This window comes from Rana temporaria, chromosome 10 (assembly GCF_905171775.1).
Source record: "Rana temporaria chromosome 10, aRanTem1.1, whole genome shotgun sequence".
NCBI lineage: Eukaryota > Metazoa > Chordata > Amphibia > Anura > Ranidae > Rana > Rana temporaria.
This window is the reverse complement of record NC_053498.1, coordinates 209758-224470: the sequence shown is the minus strand read 5'-3', so window position 1 is coordinate 224470 and position 14713 is coordinate 209758. Positions and strand designations below refer to the sequence as shown.

The following is a 14713-nucleotide window of genomic DNA, read 5'->3' as shown; positions in this document are numbered from 1 at the left end:
GGAGGCTGGTTTGGTTGTAGAGGGGGTGAAGGGGTTAATGGAGGCTGGTTTGGTTGTAGAGGGGGATGAAGGGGTTAATGGAGGCTGGTTTGGTTGTAGGGGGGGTGAAGGGGTTAATGGAGGCTGGTTTAGTTGTAGGGGGATGAAAGGGTTAATGGAGGCTGGTTTGGTTGTAGGGAGTGAAGGGGTTAATGGAGGCTGGTTTGGTTGTAGGGGGGTGAAGGGGTTAATGGAGGCTGGTTTGGTTGTAGGGGGGTGAAGGGGTTAATGGGGGCTGGTTTGGTTGTAGAGGGGGGAAGGGGTTAAAAGAGGTTGGTTTGGTTGTAGAGGAAGTGAAGGGGTTAATGGAGGCTGGTTTGGTTGTAGGGGGGAAGGGGTTAATGGAGGCTGGTTTGGTTGTAGAGGGGGAAGGGGTTAATGGAGGCTGGTTTGGTTGTAGGGGGAGTGAAAGGGTTAATGGTGGCTGGTTTGGTTGTAGAGGGGGATGAAGGGGTTAATGGAGGCTGGTTTGGTTGTAGGGGGGGGTGAAGGGGTTAATGGAGGCTGGTTTAGTTGTAGAGGGGGGAAGGGGTTAATGGAGGCTGGTTTGGTTGTAGGGGGGGGGTGAAGGGGTTAATGGAGGCTGGTTTGGTTGTAGAGGGGGATGAAGGGGTTAATGGAGGCTGGTTTGGTTGTAGGGGTGAGGCTGGTTTGGTTGTGGGGGGGGGTGAAGGGGTTAATGGAGGCTGGTTTGGTTGTAGAGGGGGATAAAGGGGTTAATGGAGGCTGGTTTGGTTGTAGGGGTGAGGCTGGTTTGGTTGTAGGGGGGGATGAAGGGGTTAATGGAGGCTGGTTTGGTTGTAGAGGGGGGAAGGGGTTAATGGAGGCTGGTTTGGTTGTAGAGGGGGGATGAAGGGGTTAATGGAGGCTGGTTTGGTTGTAGGGGGGAGGCTGGTTTGGTTGTAGGGGGGGATGAAGGGGTTAATGGAGGCTGGTTTGGTTGTAGAGGGGGATGAAGGGGTTAATGGAGGCTGGTTTGGTTGTAGAGGGGGATAAAGGGGTTAATGGAGGCTGGTTTGGTTGTAGAGGGGGGTGAAGGGGTTAATGGAGGCTGGTTTAGTTGTAGGGGGATGAAGGGGTTAATGGAGGCTGGTTTAGTTGTAGAGGGGGGGAGGGGTTAATGGAGGCTGGTTTGGTTGTAGAGGGGGGGAAGGGGTTAATGGAGGCTGGTTTGGTTGTAGAGGGGGATGAAGGGGTTAATGGAGGCTGGTTTGGTTGTAGAGGGGGAAGGGGTTAATGGAGGCTGGTTTGGTTGTAGAGGGGGGTGAAGGGGTTAATGGAGGCTGGTTTGGTTGTAGAGGGGGGGTGAAGGGGTTAATGGAGGCTGGTTTGGTTGTAGAGGGGGATGAAGGGGTTAATGGAGGCTGGTTTGGTTGTAGAGGGGGGAAGGGGTTAATGGAGGCTGGTTTGGTTGTAGAGGGGGATGAAGGGGTTAATGGAGGCTGGTTTAGTTGTAGGGGGGGATGAAGGGGTTAATGGAGGCTGGTTTGGTTGTAGAGGGGGATGAATGGGTTAATGGAGGCTGGTTTGGTTGTAGAGGGGGGGAAGGGGTTAATGGAGGCTGGTTTGGTTGTAGGGGGGGATGAAGGGGTTAATGGAGGCTGGTTTAGTTGTAGAGGGGATGAAGGGGTTAATGGAGGCTGGTTTGGTTGTAGAGGGGGGTGAAGGGGTTAATGGAGGCTGGTTTAGTTGTAGGGGGGGATGAAGGGGTTAATGGAGGCTGGTTTGGTTGTAGAGGGGGATGAATGGGTTAATGGAGGCTGGTTTGGTTGTAGAGGGGGGGAAGGGGTTAATGGAGGCTGGTTTGGTTGTAGAGGGGTATGAAGGTGTTAATGGAGGCTGGTTTGGTTGTAGGGGGGGAAGGGGTTAATGGAGGCTGGTTTGGTTGTAGAGGGGGATGAATGGGTTAATGGAGGCTGGTTTGGTTGTAGAGGGGGGGGAAGGGGTTAATGGAGGCTGGTTTGGTTGTAGAGGGGGATGAAGGGGTTAATGGAGGCTGGTTTGGTTGTAGAGGGGGGGGGAAGGGGTTAATGGAGGCTGGTTTGGTTGTAGAGGGGGGGAAGGGGTTAATGGAGGCTGGTTTGGTTGTAGAGGGGGATGAATGGGTTAATGGAGGCTGGTTTGGTTGTAGAGGGGGGGGAAGGGGTTAATGGAGGCTGGTTTGGTTGTAGAGGGGGGAAGGGGTTAATGGAGGCTGGTTTGGTTGTAGAGGGGGGGGTGAAGGGGTTAATGGAGGCTGGTTTGGTTGTAGAGGGGGATGAAGGGGTTAATGGAGGCTGGTTTAGTTGTAGGGGGGGATGAAGGGGTTAATGGAGGCTGGTTTGGTTGTAGAGGGGGATGAAGGGGTTAATGGAGGCTGGTTTGGTTGTAGAGGGGGATGAAGGGGTTAATGGAGGCTGGTTTAGTTGTAGAGGGGGAAGGGGTTAATGGAGGCTGGTTTAGTTGTAGAGGGGGATGAAGGGGTTAATGGAGGCTGGTTTAGTTGTAGAGGGGGAAGGGGTTAATGGAGGCTGGTTTGGTTGTAGAGGGGGATGAAGGGGTTAATGGAGGCTGGTTTGGTTGTAGAGGGGGATGAAGGGGTTAATGGAGGCTGGTTTGGTTGTAGAGGGGGGGAAGGGGTTAATGGAGGCTGGTTTGGTTGTAGAGGGGGATGAATGGGTTAATGGAGGCTGGTTTGGTTGTAGAGGGGGGGGAAGGGGTTAATGGAGGCTGGTTTGGTTGTAGAGGGGTATGAAGGTGTTAATGGAGGCTGGTTTGGTTGTAGGGGGGAAGGGGTTAATGGAGGCTGGTTTGGTTGTAGAGGGGGATGAAGGGGTTAATGGAGGCTGGTTTGGTTGTAGGGGGGAAGGGGTTAATGGAGGCTGGTTTGGTTGTAGAGAGGGGCAAGGGGTTAATGGAGGCTGGTTTGGTTGTAGAGAGGGGGAAGGGGTTAATGGAGGCTGGTTTGGTTGTAGAGGGGGGGGGAAGGGGTTAATGGAGGCTGGTTTGGTTGTAGAGGGGGGGAAGGGGTTAATGGAGGCTGGTTTGGTTGTAGAGGGGGGGGTGAAGGGGTTAATGGAGGCTGGTTTGGTTGTAGAGGGGGATGAAGGGGTTAATGGAGGCTGGTTTGGTTGTAGAGGGGGATGAATGGGTTAATGGAGGCTGGTTTGGTTGTAGAGAGGGGGAAGGGGTTAATGGAGGCTGGTTTGGTTGTAGAGGGGGATGAAGGGGTTAATGGAGGCTGGTTTGGTTGTAGAGGGGGATGAAGGGGTTAATGGAGGCTGGTTTGGTTGTAGAGGGGGATGGAGGGGTTAATGGAGGCTGGTTTGGTTGTAGAGGAGGATGAAGGGGTTAATGGAGGCTGGTTTGGTTGTAGAGGGGGAAGGGGTTAATGGAGGCTGGTTTGGTTGTAGAGGGGGGAAGGGGTTAATGGAGGCTGGTTTGGTTGTAGAGGGGGATGGAGGGGTTAATGGAGGCTGGTTTGGTTGTAGAGGGGGATGGAGGGGTTAATGGAGGCTGGTTTGGTTGTAGAGGGGGAAGGGGTTAATGGAGGCTGGTTTGGTTGTAGAGGGGATGAAGGGGTTAATGGAGGCTGGTTTGGTTGTAGAGGGGGAAGGGGTTAATGGAGGCTGGTTTGGTTGTAGAGGGGGGTGAAGGGGTTAATGGAGGCTGGTTTGGTTGTAGAGGGGGATGAAGGGGTTAATGGAGGCTGGTTTGGTTGTAGAGGGGGAAGGGGTTAATGGAGGCTGGTTTGGTTGTAGAGGGGGATGAAGGGGTTAATGGAGGCTGGTTTGGTTGTAGGGGGGAAGGGGTTAATGGAGGCTGGTTTGGTTGTAGAGAGGGGCAAGGGGTTAATGGAGGCTGGTTTGGTTGTAGAGGGGATGAAGGGGTTAATGGAGGCTGGTTTGGTTGTAGAGGGGGATGAAGGGGTTAATGGAGGCTGGTTTGGTTGTAGAGGGGGAAGGGGTTAATGGAGGTGGTTTGGTTGTAGAGGGGGGTGAAGGGGTTAATGGAGGCTGGTTTGGTTGTAGAGAGGGGGATGAAGGGGTTAATGGAGGCTGGTTTGGTTGTAGGGGGGAAGGGGTTAATGGAGGCTGGTTTGGTTGTAGAGGGGGATGAAGGGGTTAATGGAGGCTGGTTTGGTTGTAGAGGGGGGAAGGGGTTAATGGAGGCTGGTTTGGTTGTAGAGGGGGATGAAGGGGTTAATGGAGGCTGGTTTGGTTGTAGAGGGGGGGAAGGGGTTAATGGAGGCTGGTTTGGTTGTAGAGGGGGGATGAAGGGGTTAATGGAGGCTGGTTTGGTTGTAGGGGGGAGGCTGGTTTGGTTGTAGGGGGGGATGAAGGGGTTAATGGAGGCTGGTTTGGTTGTAGAGGGGGATGAAGGGGTTAATGGAGGCTGGTTTGGTTGTAGGGGGATGAAGGGGTTAATGGAGGCTGGTTTGGTTGTAGAGGGGGGAAGGGGTTAATGGAGGCTGGTTTGGTTGTAGAGGGGGATAAAGGGGTTAATGGAGGCTGGTTTGGTTGTAGAGGGGGGGGTGAAGGGGTTAATGGAGGCTGGTTTGGTTGTAGAGGGGGGGAAGGGGTTAATGGAGGCTGGTTTGGTTGTAGAGGGGGATGAAGGGTTAATGGAGGCTGGTTTGGTTGTAGAGGGGGATGAAGGGGTTAATGGAGGCTGGTTTGGTTGTAGAGGGGGGAAGGGGTTAATGGAGGCTGGTTTGGTTGTAGAGGGGGATGAAGGGGTTAATGGAGGTGGTTTGGTTGTAGAGGGGGATGAAGGGGTTAATGGAGGCTGGTTTAGTTGTAGAGGGGGAAGGGGTTAATGGAGGTGGTTTGGTTGTAGAGGGGGGAAGGGGTTAATGGAGGCTGGTTTGGTTGTAGGGGGGTGAAGGGGTTAATGGAGGCTGGTTTGGTTGTAGGGGGGGTGAAGGGGTTAATGGAGGCTGGTTTGGTTGTAGAGGGGGATGAAGGGGTTAATGGAGGCTGGTTTGGTTGTAGAGGGGGAAGGGGTTAATGGAGGCTGGTTTGGTTGTAGAGGGGGATGAAGGGGTTAATGGAGGCTGGTTTGGTTGTAGAGGGATGAAGGGGTTAATGGAGGCTGGTTTGGTTGTAGAGGGGGATGAAGGGGTTAATGGAGGCTGGTTTGGTTGTAGAGGGGGATGAAGGGGTTAATGGAGGCTGGTTTGGTTGTAGGGGGGTGAAGGGGTTAATGGAGGCTGGTTTGGTTGTAGAGGGGGATGAAGGGGTTAATGGAGGCTGGTTTGGTTGTAGAGGGGGGTGAAGGGGTTAATGGAGGCTGGTTTGGTTGTAGAGGGGGATGAAGGGGTTAATGGAGGCTGGTTTGGTTGTAGAGGGGGAAGGGGTTAATGGAGGCTGGTTTGGTTGTAGAGAGGGGGAAGGGGTTAATGGAGGCTGGTTTGGTTGTAGAGAGGGGGAAGGGGTTAATGGAGGCTGGTTTGGTTGTAGAGGGGGATGAAGGGGTTAATGGAGGCTGGTTTGGTTGTAGAGGGTGAAGGGGTTAATGGAGGCTGGTTTGGTTGTAGGGGGGAAGGGGTTAATGGAGGCTGGTTTGGTTGTAGAGAGGGGCAAGGGGTTAATGGAGGCTGGTTTGGTTGTAGAGGGGGATGAAGGGGTTAATGGAGGCTGGTTTGGTTGTAGAGGGGGATGAAGGGGTTAATGGAGGCTGGTTTGGTTGTAGGGGGGAAGGGGTTAATGGAGGCTGGTTTGGTTGTAGAGGGGGATGAAGGGGTTAATGGAGGCTGGTTTGGTTGTAGAGGGGGAAGGGGTTAATGGAGGCTGGTTTGGTTGTAGAGAGGGGCAAGGGGTTAATGGAGGCTGGTTTGGTTGTAGAGGGGGATGAAGGGGTTAATGGAGGCTGGTTTGGTTGTAGAGGGGGATGAAGGGGTTAATGGAGGCTGGTTTGGTTGTAGGGGGGAAGGGGTTAATGGAGGCTGGTTTGGTTGTAGAGGGGGATGAAGGGGTTAATGGAGGCTGGTTTGGTTGTAGAGGGGGATGAAGGGGTTAATGGAGGCTGGTTTGGTTGTAGAGGGGGATGAAGGGGTTAATGGAGGCTGGTTTGGTTGTAGGGGGGAAGGGGTTAATGGAGGCTGGTTTGGTTGTAGAGGGGGATGAAGGGGTTAATGGAGGCTGGTTTGGTTGTAGAGGGGGATGAAGGGGTTAATGGAGGCTGGTTAGGTCACACGGAGTAATGTGGAGCGCTCAGTAAAGGGTTAAGTGAGGCCGGGTGATCTGGGCAGATGTCGGTGGCCTCCACTATTAGAGGTGAGAAGAGCCTCCATGGTGTGTGCCGCCCGGTGAATGTGCGGTGGGGGGGATGAAGGTGGAGGAGATTCACTCTCCATTGGCTGACACTATTTGACAGGCCCCTCCCCCTCCTCCTGGGGGCCGCCTGCTCTGTGAATGTGAGAAAATAGGTTTAAAGTGGAGAAGGATTTGGTGGTGATCGTCCGAGCCGAGCGATCGTTTCCAATGGCACACGCTGCGTCCGCTGCCTGCATACTGTGTATTGGCTTCTCTGTGGTGTCCTGTGTGCCCGGCAACCAAGGTAAGACCCTCCTACCCCCGACTCTACACCAGCTTCTCCGAGAGATTGGACCGAGGGTCTTCTGTCCCCCGAAGATTGTACCGAGGGTCTTCTGTCCCCCATATAGATTGTACCGAGGGTCTTCTGTCCCCCATATAGATTGTACCGAGGGTCTTCTGTCCCCCATATAGATTGTACCGAGGGTCTTCTGTCCCCCATATAGATTGTACCGAGGGTCTTCTGTCCCCCATATAGATTGTACCGAGGGTCTTCTGTCCCCCATATAGATTGTACCGAGGGTCTTCTGTCCCCCATAGATTGTACCGAGGGTCTTCTGTCCCCCGAAGATTGTACCGAGGGTCTTCTGTCCCCCATAGATTGTACCGAGGGTCTTCTGTCCCCCATATAGATTGTACCGAGGGTCTTCTGTCCCCCATATAGATTGTACCGAGGGTCTTCTGTCCCCCGAAGATTGTACCGAGGGTCTTCTGTCCCCCATATAGATTGTACCGAGGGTCTTCTGTCCCCCATATAGATTGTACCGAGGGTCTTCTGTCCCCCATATAGATTGGACCGAGGGTCTTCTGTCCCCCATATAGATTGTACCGAGGGTCTTCTGTCCCCCATATAGATTGTACCGAGGGTCTTCTGTCCCCCGAAGATTGGACCGAGGGTCTTCTGTCCCCCGAAGATTGGACCGAGGGTCTTCTGTCCCCCGAAGATTGTACCGAGGGTCTTCTGTCCCCCATATAGATTGTACCGAGGGTCTTCTGTCCCCCATATAGATTGTACCGAGGGTCTTCTGTCCCCCATATAGATTGTACCGAGGGTCTTCTGTCCCCCGAAGATTGTACCGAGGGTCTTCTGTCCCCCATATAGATTGTACCGAGGGTCTTCTGTCCCCCGAAGATTGTACCAAGGGTCTTCTGTCCCCCATATAGATTGTACCGAGGGTCTTCTGTCCCCCATATAGATTGTACCGAGGGTCTTCTGTCCCCCGAAGATTGTACCGAGGGTCTTCTGTCCCCCATATAGATTGTACCGAGGGTCTTCTGTCCCCCATATAGATTGTACCGAGGGTCTTCTGTCCCCCATAGATTGTACCGAGGGTCTTCTGTCCCCCATAGATTGTACCGAGGGTCTTCTGTCCCCCATATAGATTGTACCGAGGGTCTTCTGTCCCCCGAAGATTGTACCGAGGGTCTTCTGTCCCCCATATAGATTGTACCGAGGGTCTTCTGTCCCCAGTAGATTGGACCAAGGGTCTTCTGTCCCCCGTAGATTGGACCGAGGGTCTTCTGTCCCCCATAGATTGGACCGAGGGTCTTCTGTCCCGCATAGATTGGACCGAGGGTCTTCTGTCCCCCATAGATTGGACCGAGGGTCTTCTGTCCCCCATAGATTGGACCGAGGGTCTTCTGTCCCCCGTAGATTGGACCAAGGGTCTTCTGTCCCGCATAGATTGGACCGAGGGTCTTCTGTCCCCCATAGATTGGACGAGGGTCTTCTGTCCCCCGTAGATTGGACCGAGGGTCTTCTGTCCCCAGTAGATTGGACCAAGGGTCTTCTGTCCCCCGTAGATTGGACCGAGGGTCTTCTGTCCCCCATAGATTGGACCGAGGATCTTCTGTCCCCCGTAGATTGGACCGAGGGTCTTCTGTCCCCCATAGATTGGACCGAGGGTCTATGTTCTCCGAGAGATTGGACCGATTGTCTTCTGTCCCCCGTAGATTGGACTGAGGGTCTTCTGTCCCCCCGTAGATTGGACCGATTGTCTTCTTTCCTCTATAGATTGTACCGAGGATCTTCTGTCCCCCGTAGATTGTACCGATTGTCTTCTTTCCTCTATAGATTGGACCGAGGGTCTTCTGTACCCCATAGATTGGACCGAGGATCTACTGTACCCCATAGATTGTACCGAGGGTCTTCTGTCCCCCGTAGATTGGACCAAGGGTCTTCTGTCCTCTATAGATTGGACTGAGGGTCTTCTGTCCCCCGTAGATTGTACCGAGGGTCTTCTGTCCCCCTTAGATTGTACCGAGGGTCTTCTGTCCCCCATAGATTATACCAAGGATCTTCTGTCCCCTATAGACTGTACAGAGGGTCTTCTTTTCTTTATAGATTGTACAGAGGGTCTTCTGTCCCTCGTAGATTGGACCGAGGGTCTTCTGTCCCCCGTAGATTGGACCGAGGATCTTCTGTTCCCCATAGATTGGACCAAGGGTCTTCTGTCCTCTATAGATTGGACAGAGGGTCTACTATTTCCTCTACATTCATTGTACCGAGGGTCTTCTGTCCCCCGTAGATTGTACCGAGGGTCCACGTTCTCCGACAGATTGCACTGAGTCTACTATACCCTTTAGATTGTACCGATGGTTCTCCAATAGATTGTACAGAGGGGTTTGTGTTCTCTAGATTGTATAGAGTTCTCCAACAGATTGTACAGGGGGGGGGGGGGTTTACATTCTTTAGATTGTACCACGTTTATGTTCTCCACTAAATTGTACAGGGGGGGGTTTACATTCTTTAGATTGTACCACGTTTATGTTCTCCACCACACTTACCTCCTCCTCTACAATTCACCAAGTCTGTATTCTCCATTAGATTATATTGTACCGATTCTAGGTTCTCCACCAGATTGTACCGACTCTAGGTTCTCCACCAGATTGTACCGACTCTAGGTTCTCCACCAGATTGTACCGACTCTAGGTTCTCCACCAGATTGTACCGACTCTAGGTTCTCCACCAGATTGTACCGACTCTAGGTTCTCCACCAGATTGTACCGACTCTAGGTTCTCCACCAGATTGTACCGACTCTAGGTTCTCCACCAGATTGTACCGAGTCTACGTTCTCCACCAGATTGTACCGAGTCTACGTTCTCCACCAGATTGTACCGAGTCTACGTTCTCCACCAGATTGTACCGAGTCTACGTTCTCCACCAGATTGTACCACTTATTTGCTTCTCCTTTATATAGTACAGAGTTTATGTTCCTCTCCTCGATTGTACGGTCTTCATTCTCCTCTAGATTGTACAGAGAATCTATGTTCTCTAGGTTGTATCGGGTGTCTTCGTTGTCTAGATTGTATGGGGAGTCTTCGTTGTCTAGATTGTATAGGGAGTCTTCGTTGTCTAGATTGTATGGGGAGTTTTCGTTGTCTAGATTGTATGGGGAGTTTTCGTTGTCTAGATTGTATAGGGAGTCTTCGTTGTCTAGATTGTATAGGGAGTCTTCGTTGTCTAGATTGTATAGGGAGTCTAGGTTGTCTAGATTGTATGGGGAGTCTAGGTTGTCTAGATTGTATGGGGAGTCTAGGTTGTCTAGATCAGGGTTTCTCAACTCCAGTCCTCAAGGCGCACCAACAGGTCATGTTTTTAGGCTTTCCATTATTTTGCACAGGTGATTTAATCAGTTACACTTCCTTGTAATTACCACAGCTGTTTCATCGGTGGGAAATCCTGAAAACATGACCTGTTGGGGCGCCTTGAGGACTGGAGTTGAGAAACACTGGTCTAGATTGTATGGGGAGTCTAGGTTGTCTAAATTGTATGGGGAGTCTTCGCTGTTTAGATTGTATGGGGAGTCTTCGTTGTCTAGGTTGTATCGGGTGTGTTCATTGTCTAGATTGTATAGGGAGTCTGGGTTGTCTAGATTGTATGGGGAGTCTTCGTTGTCTAGATTGTATAGGGAGTCTTCGTTGTCTAAATTGTATGGGGAGTCTAGGTTGTCTAGATTGTATGGGGAGTCTTCATTGTCTAGATTGTATGGGGAGTCTTCATTGTCTAGATTGTATGGGGAGTCTTCATTGTCTAGATTGTATAGGGAGTCATCGTTGTCTAGATTGTATAGGGAGTCTTCGTTGTCTAGATTGTATAGGGAGTCTTCGTTGTCGAGATTGTATGGGGAGTCTAGGTTGTCGAGATTGTATGGGGAGTCTAGGTTGTCGAGATTGTATGGGGAGTCTTCGTTGTCTAGATTGTATGGGGAGTCTTCGTTGTCTAGATTGTATGGGGAGTCTTCGTTGTCTAGATTGTATGGGGAGTCTTCATTGTCTAGATTGTATAGGGAGTCTTCGTTGTCTAGATTGTATAGGGAGTCTTCGTTGTCGAGATTGTATGGGGAGTCTAGGTTGTCGAGATTGTATGGGGAGTCTAGGTTGTCGAGATTGTATGGGGAGTCTTCGTTGTCTAGATTGTATGGGGAGTCTTCGTTGTCTAGATTGTATGGGGAGTCTTCATTGTCTAGATTGTATGGGGAGTCTTCGTTGTCTAGATTGTATGGGGAGTCTTCGTTGTCTAGATTGTATAGGGAGTCTTCGTTGTCGAGATTGTATGGGGAGTCTTCGTTGTCTAGATTGTATGGGGAGTCTTCGTTGTCTAGATTGTATAGGGAGTCTGGGTTGTCTAGATTGTATGGGGAGTCTTCGTTGTCTAGATTGTATAGGGAGTCTTCGTTGTCTAGATTGTATGGGGAGTCTTCATTGTCTAGATTGTATGGGGAGTCTTCATTGTCTAGATTGTATGGGGAGTCTTCATTGTCTAGATTGTATAGGGAGTCTTCGTTGTCTAGATTGTATAGGGAGTCTTCGTTGTCGAGATTGTATGGGGAGTCTAGGTTGTCGAGATTGTATGGGGAGTCTAGGTTGTCGAGATTGTATGGGGAGTCTTCGTTGTCTAGATTGTATGGGGAGTCTTCGTTGTCTAGATTGTATGGGGAGTCTTCATTGTCTAGATTGTATGGGGAGTCTTCGTTGTCTAGATTGTATGGGGAGTCTTCGTTGTCTAGATTGTATAGGGAGTCTTCGTTGTCGAGATTGTATGGGGAGTCTTCGTTGTCTAGATTGTATGGGGAGTCTTCGTTGTCTAGATTGTATAGGGAGTCTGGGTTGTCTAGATTGTATGGGGAGTCTTCGTTGTCTAGATTGTATAGGGAGTCTTCGTTGTCTAGATTGTATGGGGAGTCTTCATTGTCTAGATTGTATGGGGAGTCTTCATTGTCTAGATTGTATGGGGAGTCTTCATTGTCTAGATTGTATAGGGAGTCATCGTTGTCTAGATTGTATAGGGAGTCTTCGTTGTCTAGATTGTATAGGGAGTCTTCGTTGTCGAGATTGTATGGGGAGTCTAGGTTGTCGAGATTGTATGGGGAGTCTAGGTTGTCGAGATTGTATGGGGAGTCTAGGTTGTCGAGATTGTATGGGGAGTCTTCGTTGTCTAGATTGTATGGGGAGTCTTCGTTGTCTAGATTGTATGGGGAGTCTTCGTTGTCTAGATTGTATGGGGAGTCTTCATTGTCTAGATTGTATGGAGAGTCTTCGTTGTCTAGATTGTATAGGGAGTCTTCGTTGTCGAGATTGTATGGGGAGTCTAGGTTGTCGAGATTGTATGGGGAGTCTAGGTTGTCGAGATTGTATGGGGAGTCTTCGTTGTCTAGATTGTATGGGGAGTCTTCGTTGTCTAGATTGTATGGGGAGTCTTCATTGTCTAGATTGTATGGGGAGTCTTCGTTGTCTAGATTGTATGGGGAGTCTTCGTTGTCTAGATTGTATGGAGAGTCTTCGTTGTCTAGGTTGTATCGGGTGTCGTCGTTGTCTAGATTGTATGGGGAGTCTTCGTTGTCTAGATTGTATAGGGAGTCTTCGTTGTCTAGATTGTATAGGGAATCTGTGTTCCCCTCCATTAGGTCCCCGGAATTTCTCCGGTGGAATCTCTCAGAGGTCCGGCTGGACCTGGTCGGGGGAGAAGCACGTTCTTCTTTGAAGAATGATAGACATCTCACAGATCTCCATTGGGGGTGACACGGAGATCTCCTCATGTGTGGACAACCGTGATCTCTTTATCAGATGACTTACATGGTCGTGTCGTCTCACACAATTCCCTGCAGTGATTGGGGGTCAGTCCTCAGATTATTGGTATTGATGTGGTTGTCTTCTCCTTGTATCCCGAGATCTCCGATCACAAGGGTTCCACATACAGAGGACATTTCTTTGCCTATAAGCCTTGTACACACGGCCAGGATTCCGGACGGGAAAACTCTGATGAGAGCTTTGGTCAGGAATCGGCAATCCCGGCCGTGTGTTTGCTCCTCGCAGTTTTTCCCATCGGGAATCCCGGCCATGTTTGCTCCTCGCAGTTTTTCCAACGAGAATCGCGGCCGTGTGTTTGCTCCTCGCAGTTTTTCCCATCGGGAATCCCGGCCGTGTGTTTGCTCCTCGCAGTTTTTCCCATCGGGAATCCCGGCCGTGTGTTTGCTCCTCGCAGTTTTTCCCTCCGGGAATTCCGGCCGTGTGTTTGCTCCTCGCAGTTTTTCCCATCGGGAATCCCGGCCGTGTGTTTGCTCCTCGCAGTTTTTCCCATCGGGAATCCCGGCCGTGTGTTTGCTCCTCGCAGTTTTTCCCATCGGGAATCCCGGCCGTGTGTTTGCTCCTCGCAGTTTTTCCCGCCGGGAATTCCGGCCGTGTGTTTGCTCCTCGCAGTTTTCCCGTCGGGAATCCCGGCCGTGTGTTTGCTCCTCGCAGTTTTTCCCGCCGGGAATTCCGGCCGTGTGTTTGCTCCTTGCAGTTTTCCTGTCGGGAATCCCGGCCGTGTGTTTGCTCCTCGCAGTTTTTCCTGTCGGGAATTCCGCCCGGGATTTTGCTCCTTGCAGTTTTCCCACCGGGAATTCCGGCCGTGTGTTTGCTCCTCGCAGTTTTCCTGTCAGGAATCCCGGCCGTGTGTTTGCTCCACGCAGTTTTTCCTATCGGGAATTCCGCCCGTGATTTTGCTCCTCGCAGATTTTTTGATGGGAAAACTGCCCAAAAAACGCCGGACAAAAAAAAAAAAGAACTTGCACTCTAATTTCCCGGCTGACTTTTTCCCAGCAGTTTTTGGCAGTTTTCCTGTGGGGAAAAAACTGCAAGGAGCAAACACACGGCCGGGATTCCCGATGGGAAAAACTGCGAGGAGCAAACACACGGCCGGGATTCCCGACGGGAAAAACTGCGAGGATCAAACACACGGCCGGGATTCCCGACGGGAAAAACTGCGAGGAGCAAACACACGGCCGGGATTCCCGATGGGAAAAACTGCAAGGCGCAAACACGCGGCCGGGATTCCCGACGGGAAAAACTGCGAGGAGTAAACACACGGCCGGGATTCCCGATGGGAAAAACTGCGAGGAGTAAACACACGGCCGGGATTCCCGACGGGAAAAACTGCGAGGAGTAAACACACGGCCGGGATTCCCGACGGGAAAAACTGCGAGGAGCAAACACACGGCCGGGATTCCCAATGGGAAAAACTGCGAGGAGCAAACACACGGCCGGGATTCCCGACGGGAAAAACTGCGAGGAGTAAACACACGGCCGGGATTCCCGACGGGAAAAACTGCGAGGAGTAAACACACGGCCGGGATTCCCAATGGGAAAAACTGCGAGGAGCAAACACACGGCCGGGATTCCCGACGGGAAAAACTGCGAGGAGCAAACACACGGCCGGGATTCCTGTTGGAAAAACTGCGAGAAGCAAACACACGGCCGGGATTCCTGTTGGAAAAACTGCGAGAAGCAAACACACGGCCGGGGTTCCTGACCAAAGCTCTCCTCAGTTTCCCTGATGGGAAAGCCTCTCGTGTGTGGGGGAAAGTTGCCGAGCCGCTTCTCGGTTTTCCCCCCGGGATTTGTGACGGATCTTTTCCTGCTCTGGTGTACAATGTCAGGCAATAGAAACATTTTCCTAAATTTTTCCCTGAAAACCAAACTGATATGTCCAGGAAATACCGGGGAACCGATCTGTACAATCCCATCCACACCAATCTATGAGGATGAAGGAGATCTGGAGAAGATAATTGTCTCATCGCTATTGATGATAGATGAGCACAAAGAGTGGAGATCCGTACAGCTGGGTCCCCTCCGTCCTATGAGTGTGGGGGAGGGGTGATGACACCTATAGATGGGTCCCCTCCGTCCTCTGAGTGTGGGGGAGGGGTGATGACACCTATAGATATAGATGAGGGAGGTTTATATGAGGAATCAGACACGTGTAACATACATACAGCATGAAGCAGGTAAGTCCCCCGCAGTGCACGTGTGGGGCCCCTCAGGGTGTCAGAATGATGAGATCCGGGAATATTCTGCCACAGAGACTCGTTTGATATCTTCATCTTCCGCTTCACAG

At 51.4% G+C, this 14713-nt stretch overlaps 1 protein-coding gene across 1 annotated transcript in view; it reads left to right on the top strand.

The window, feature by feature from the left end:
* Positions 1–6322: 6322 nt before the first annotated feature.
* EPHA8 (EPH receptor A8) overlaps positions 6323–14713 on the top strand; it is a 76443-nt gene continuing 68052 nt past the window's right edge. The window contains 1 exon segment of the mRNA XM_040326991.1: positions 6323–6579. Coding sequence (XP_040182925.1) covers positions 6504–6579 — 76 coding nt within the window. The 5' untranslated portion in view covers positions 6323–6503.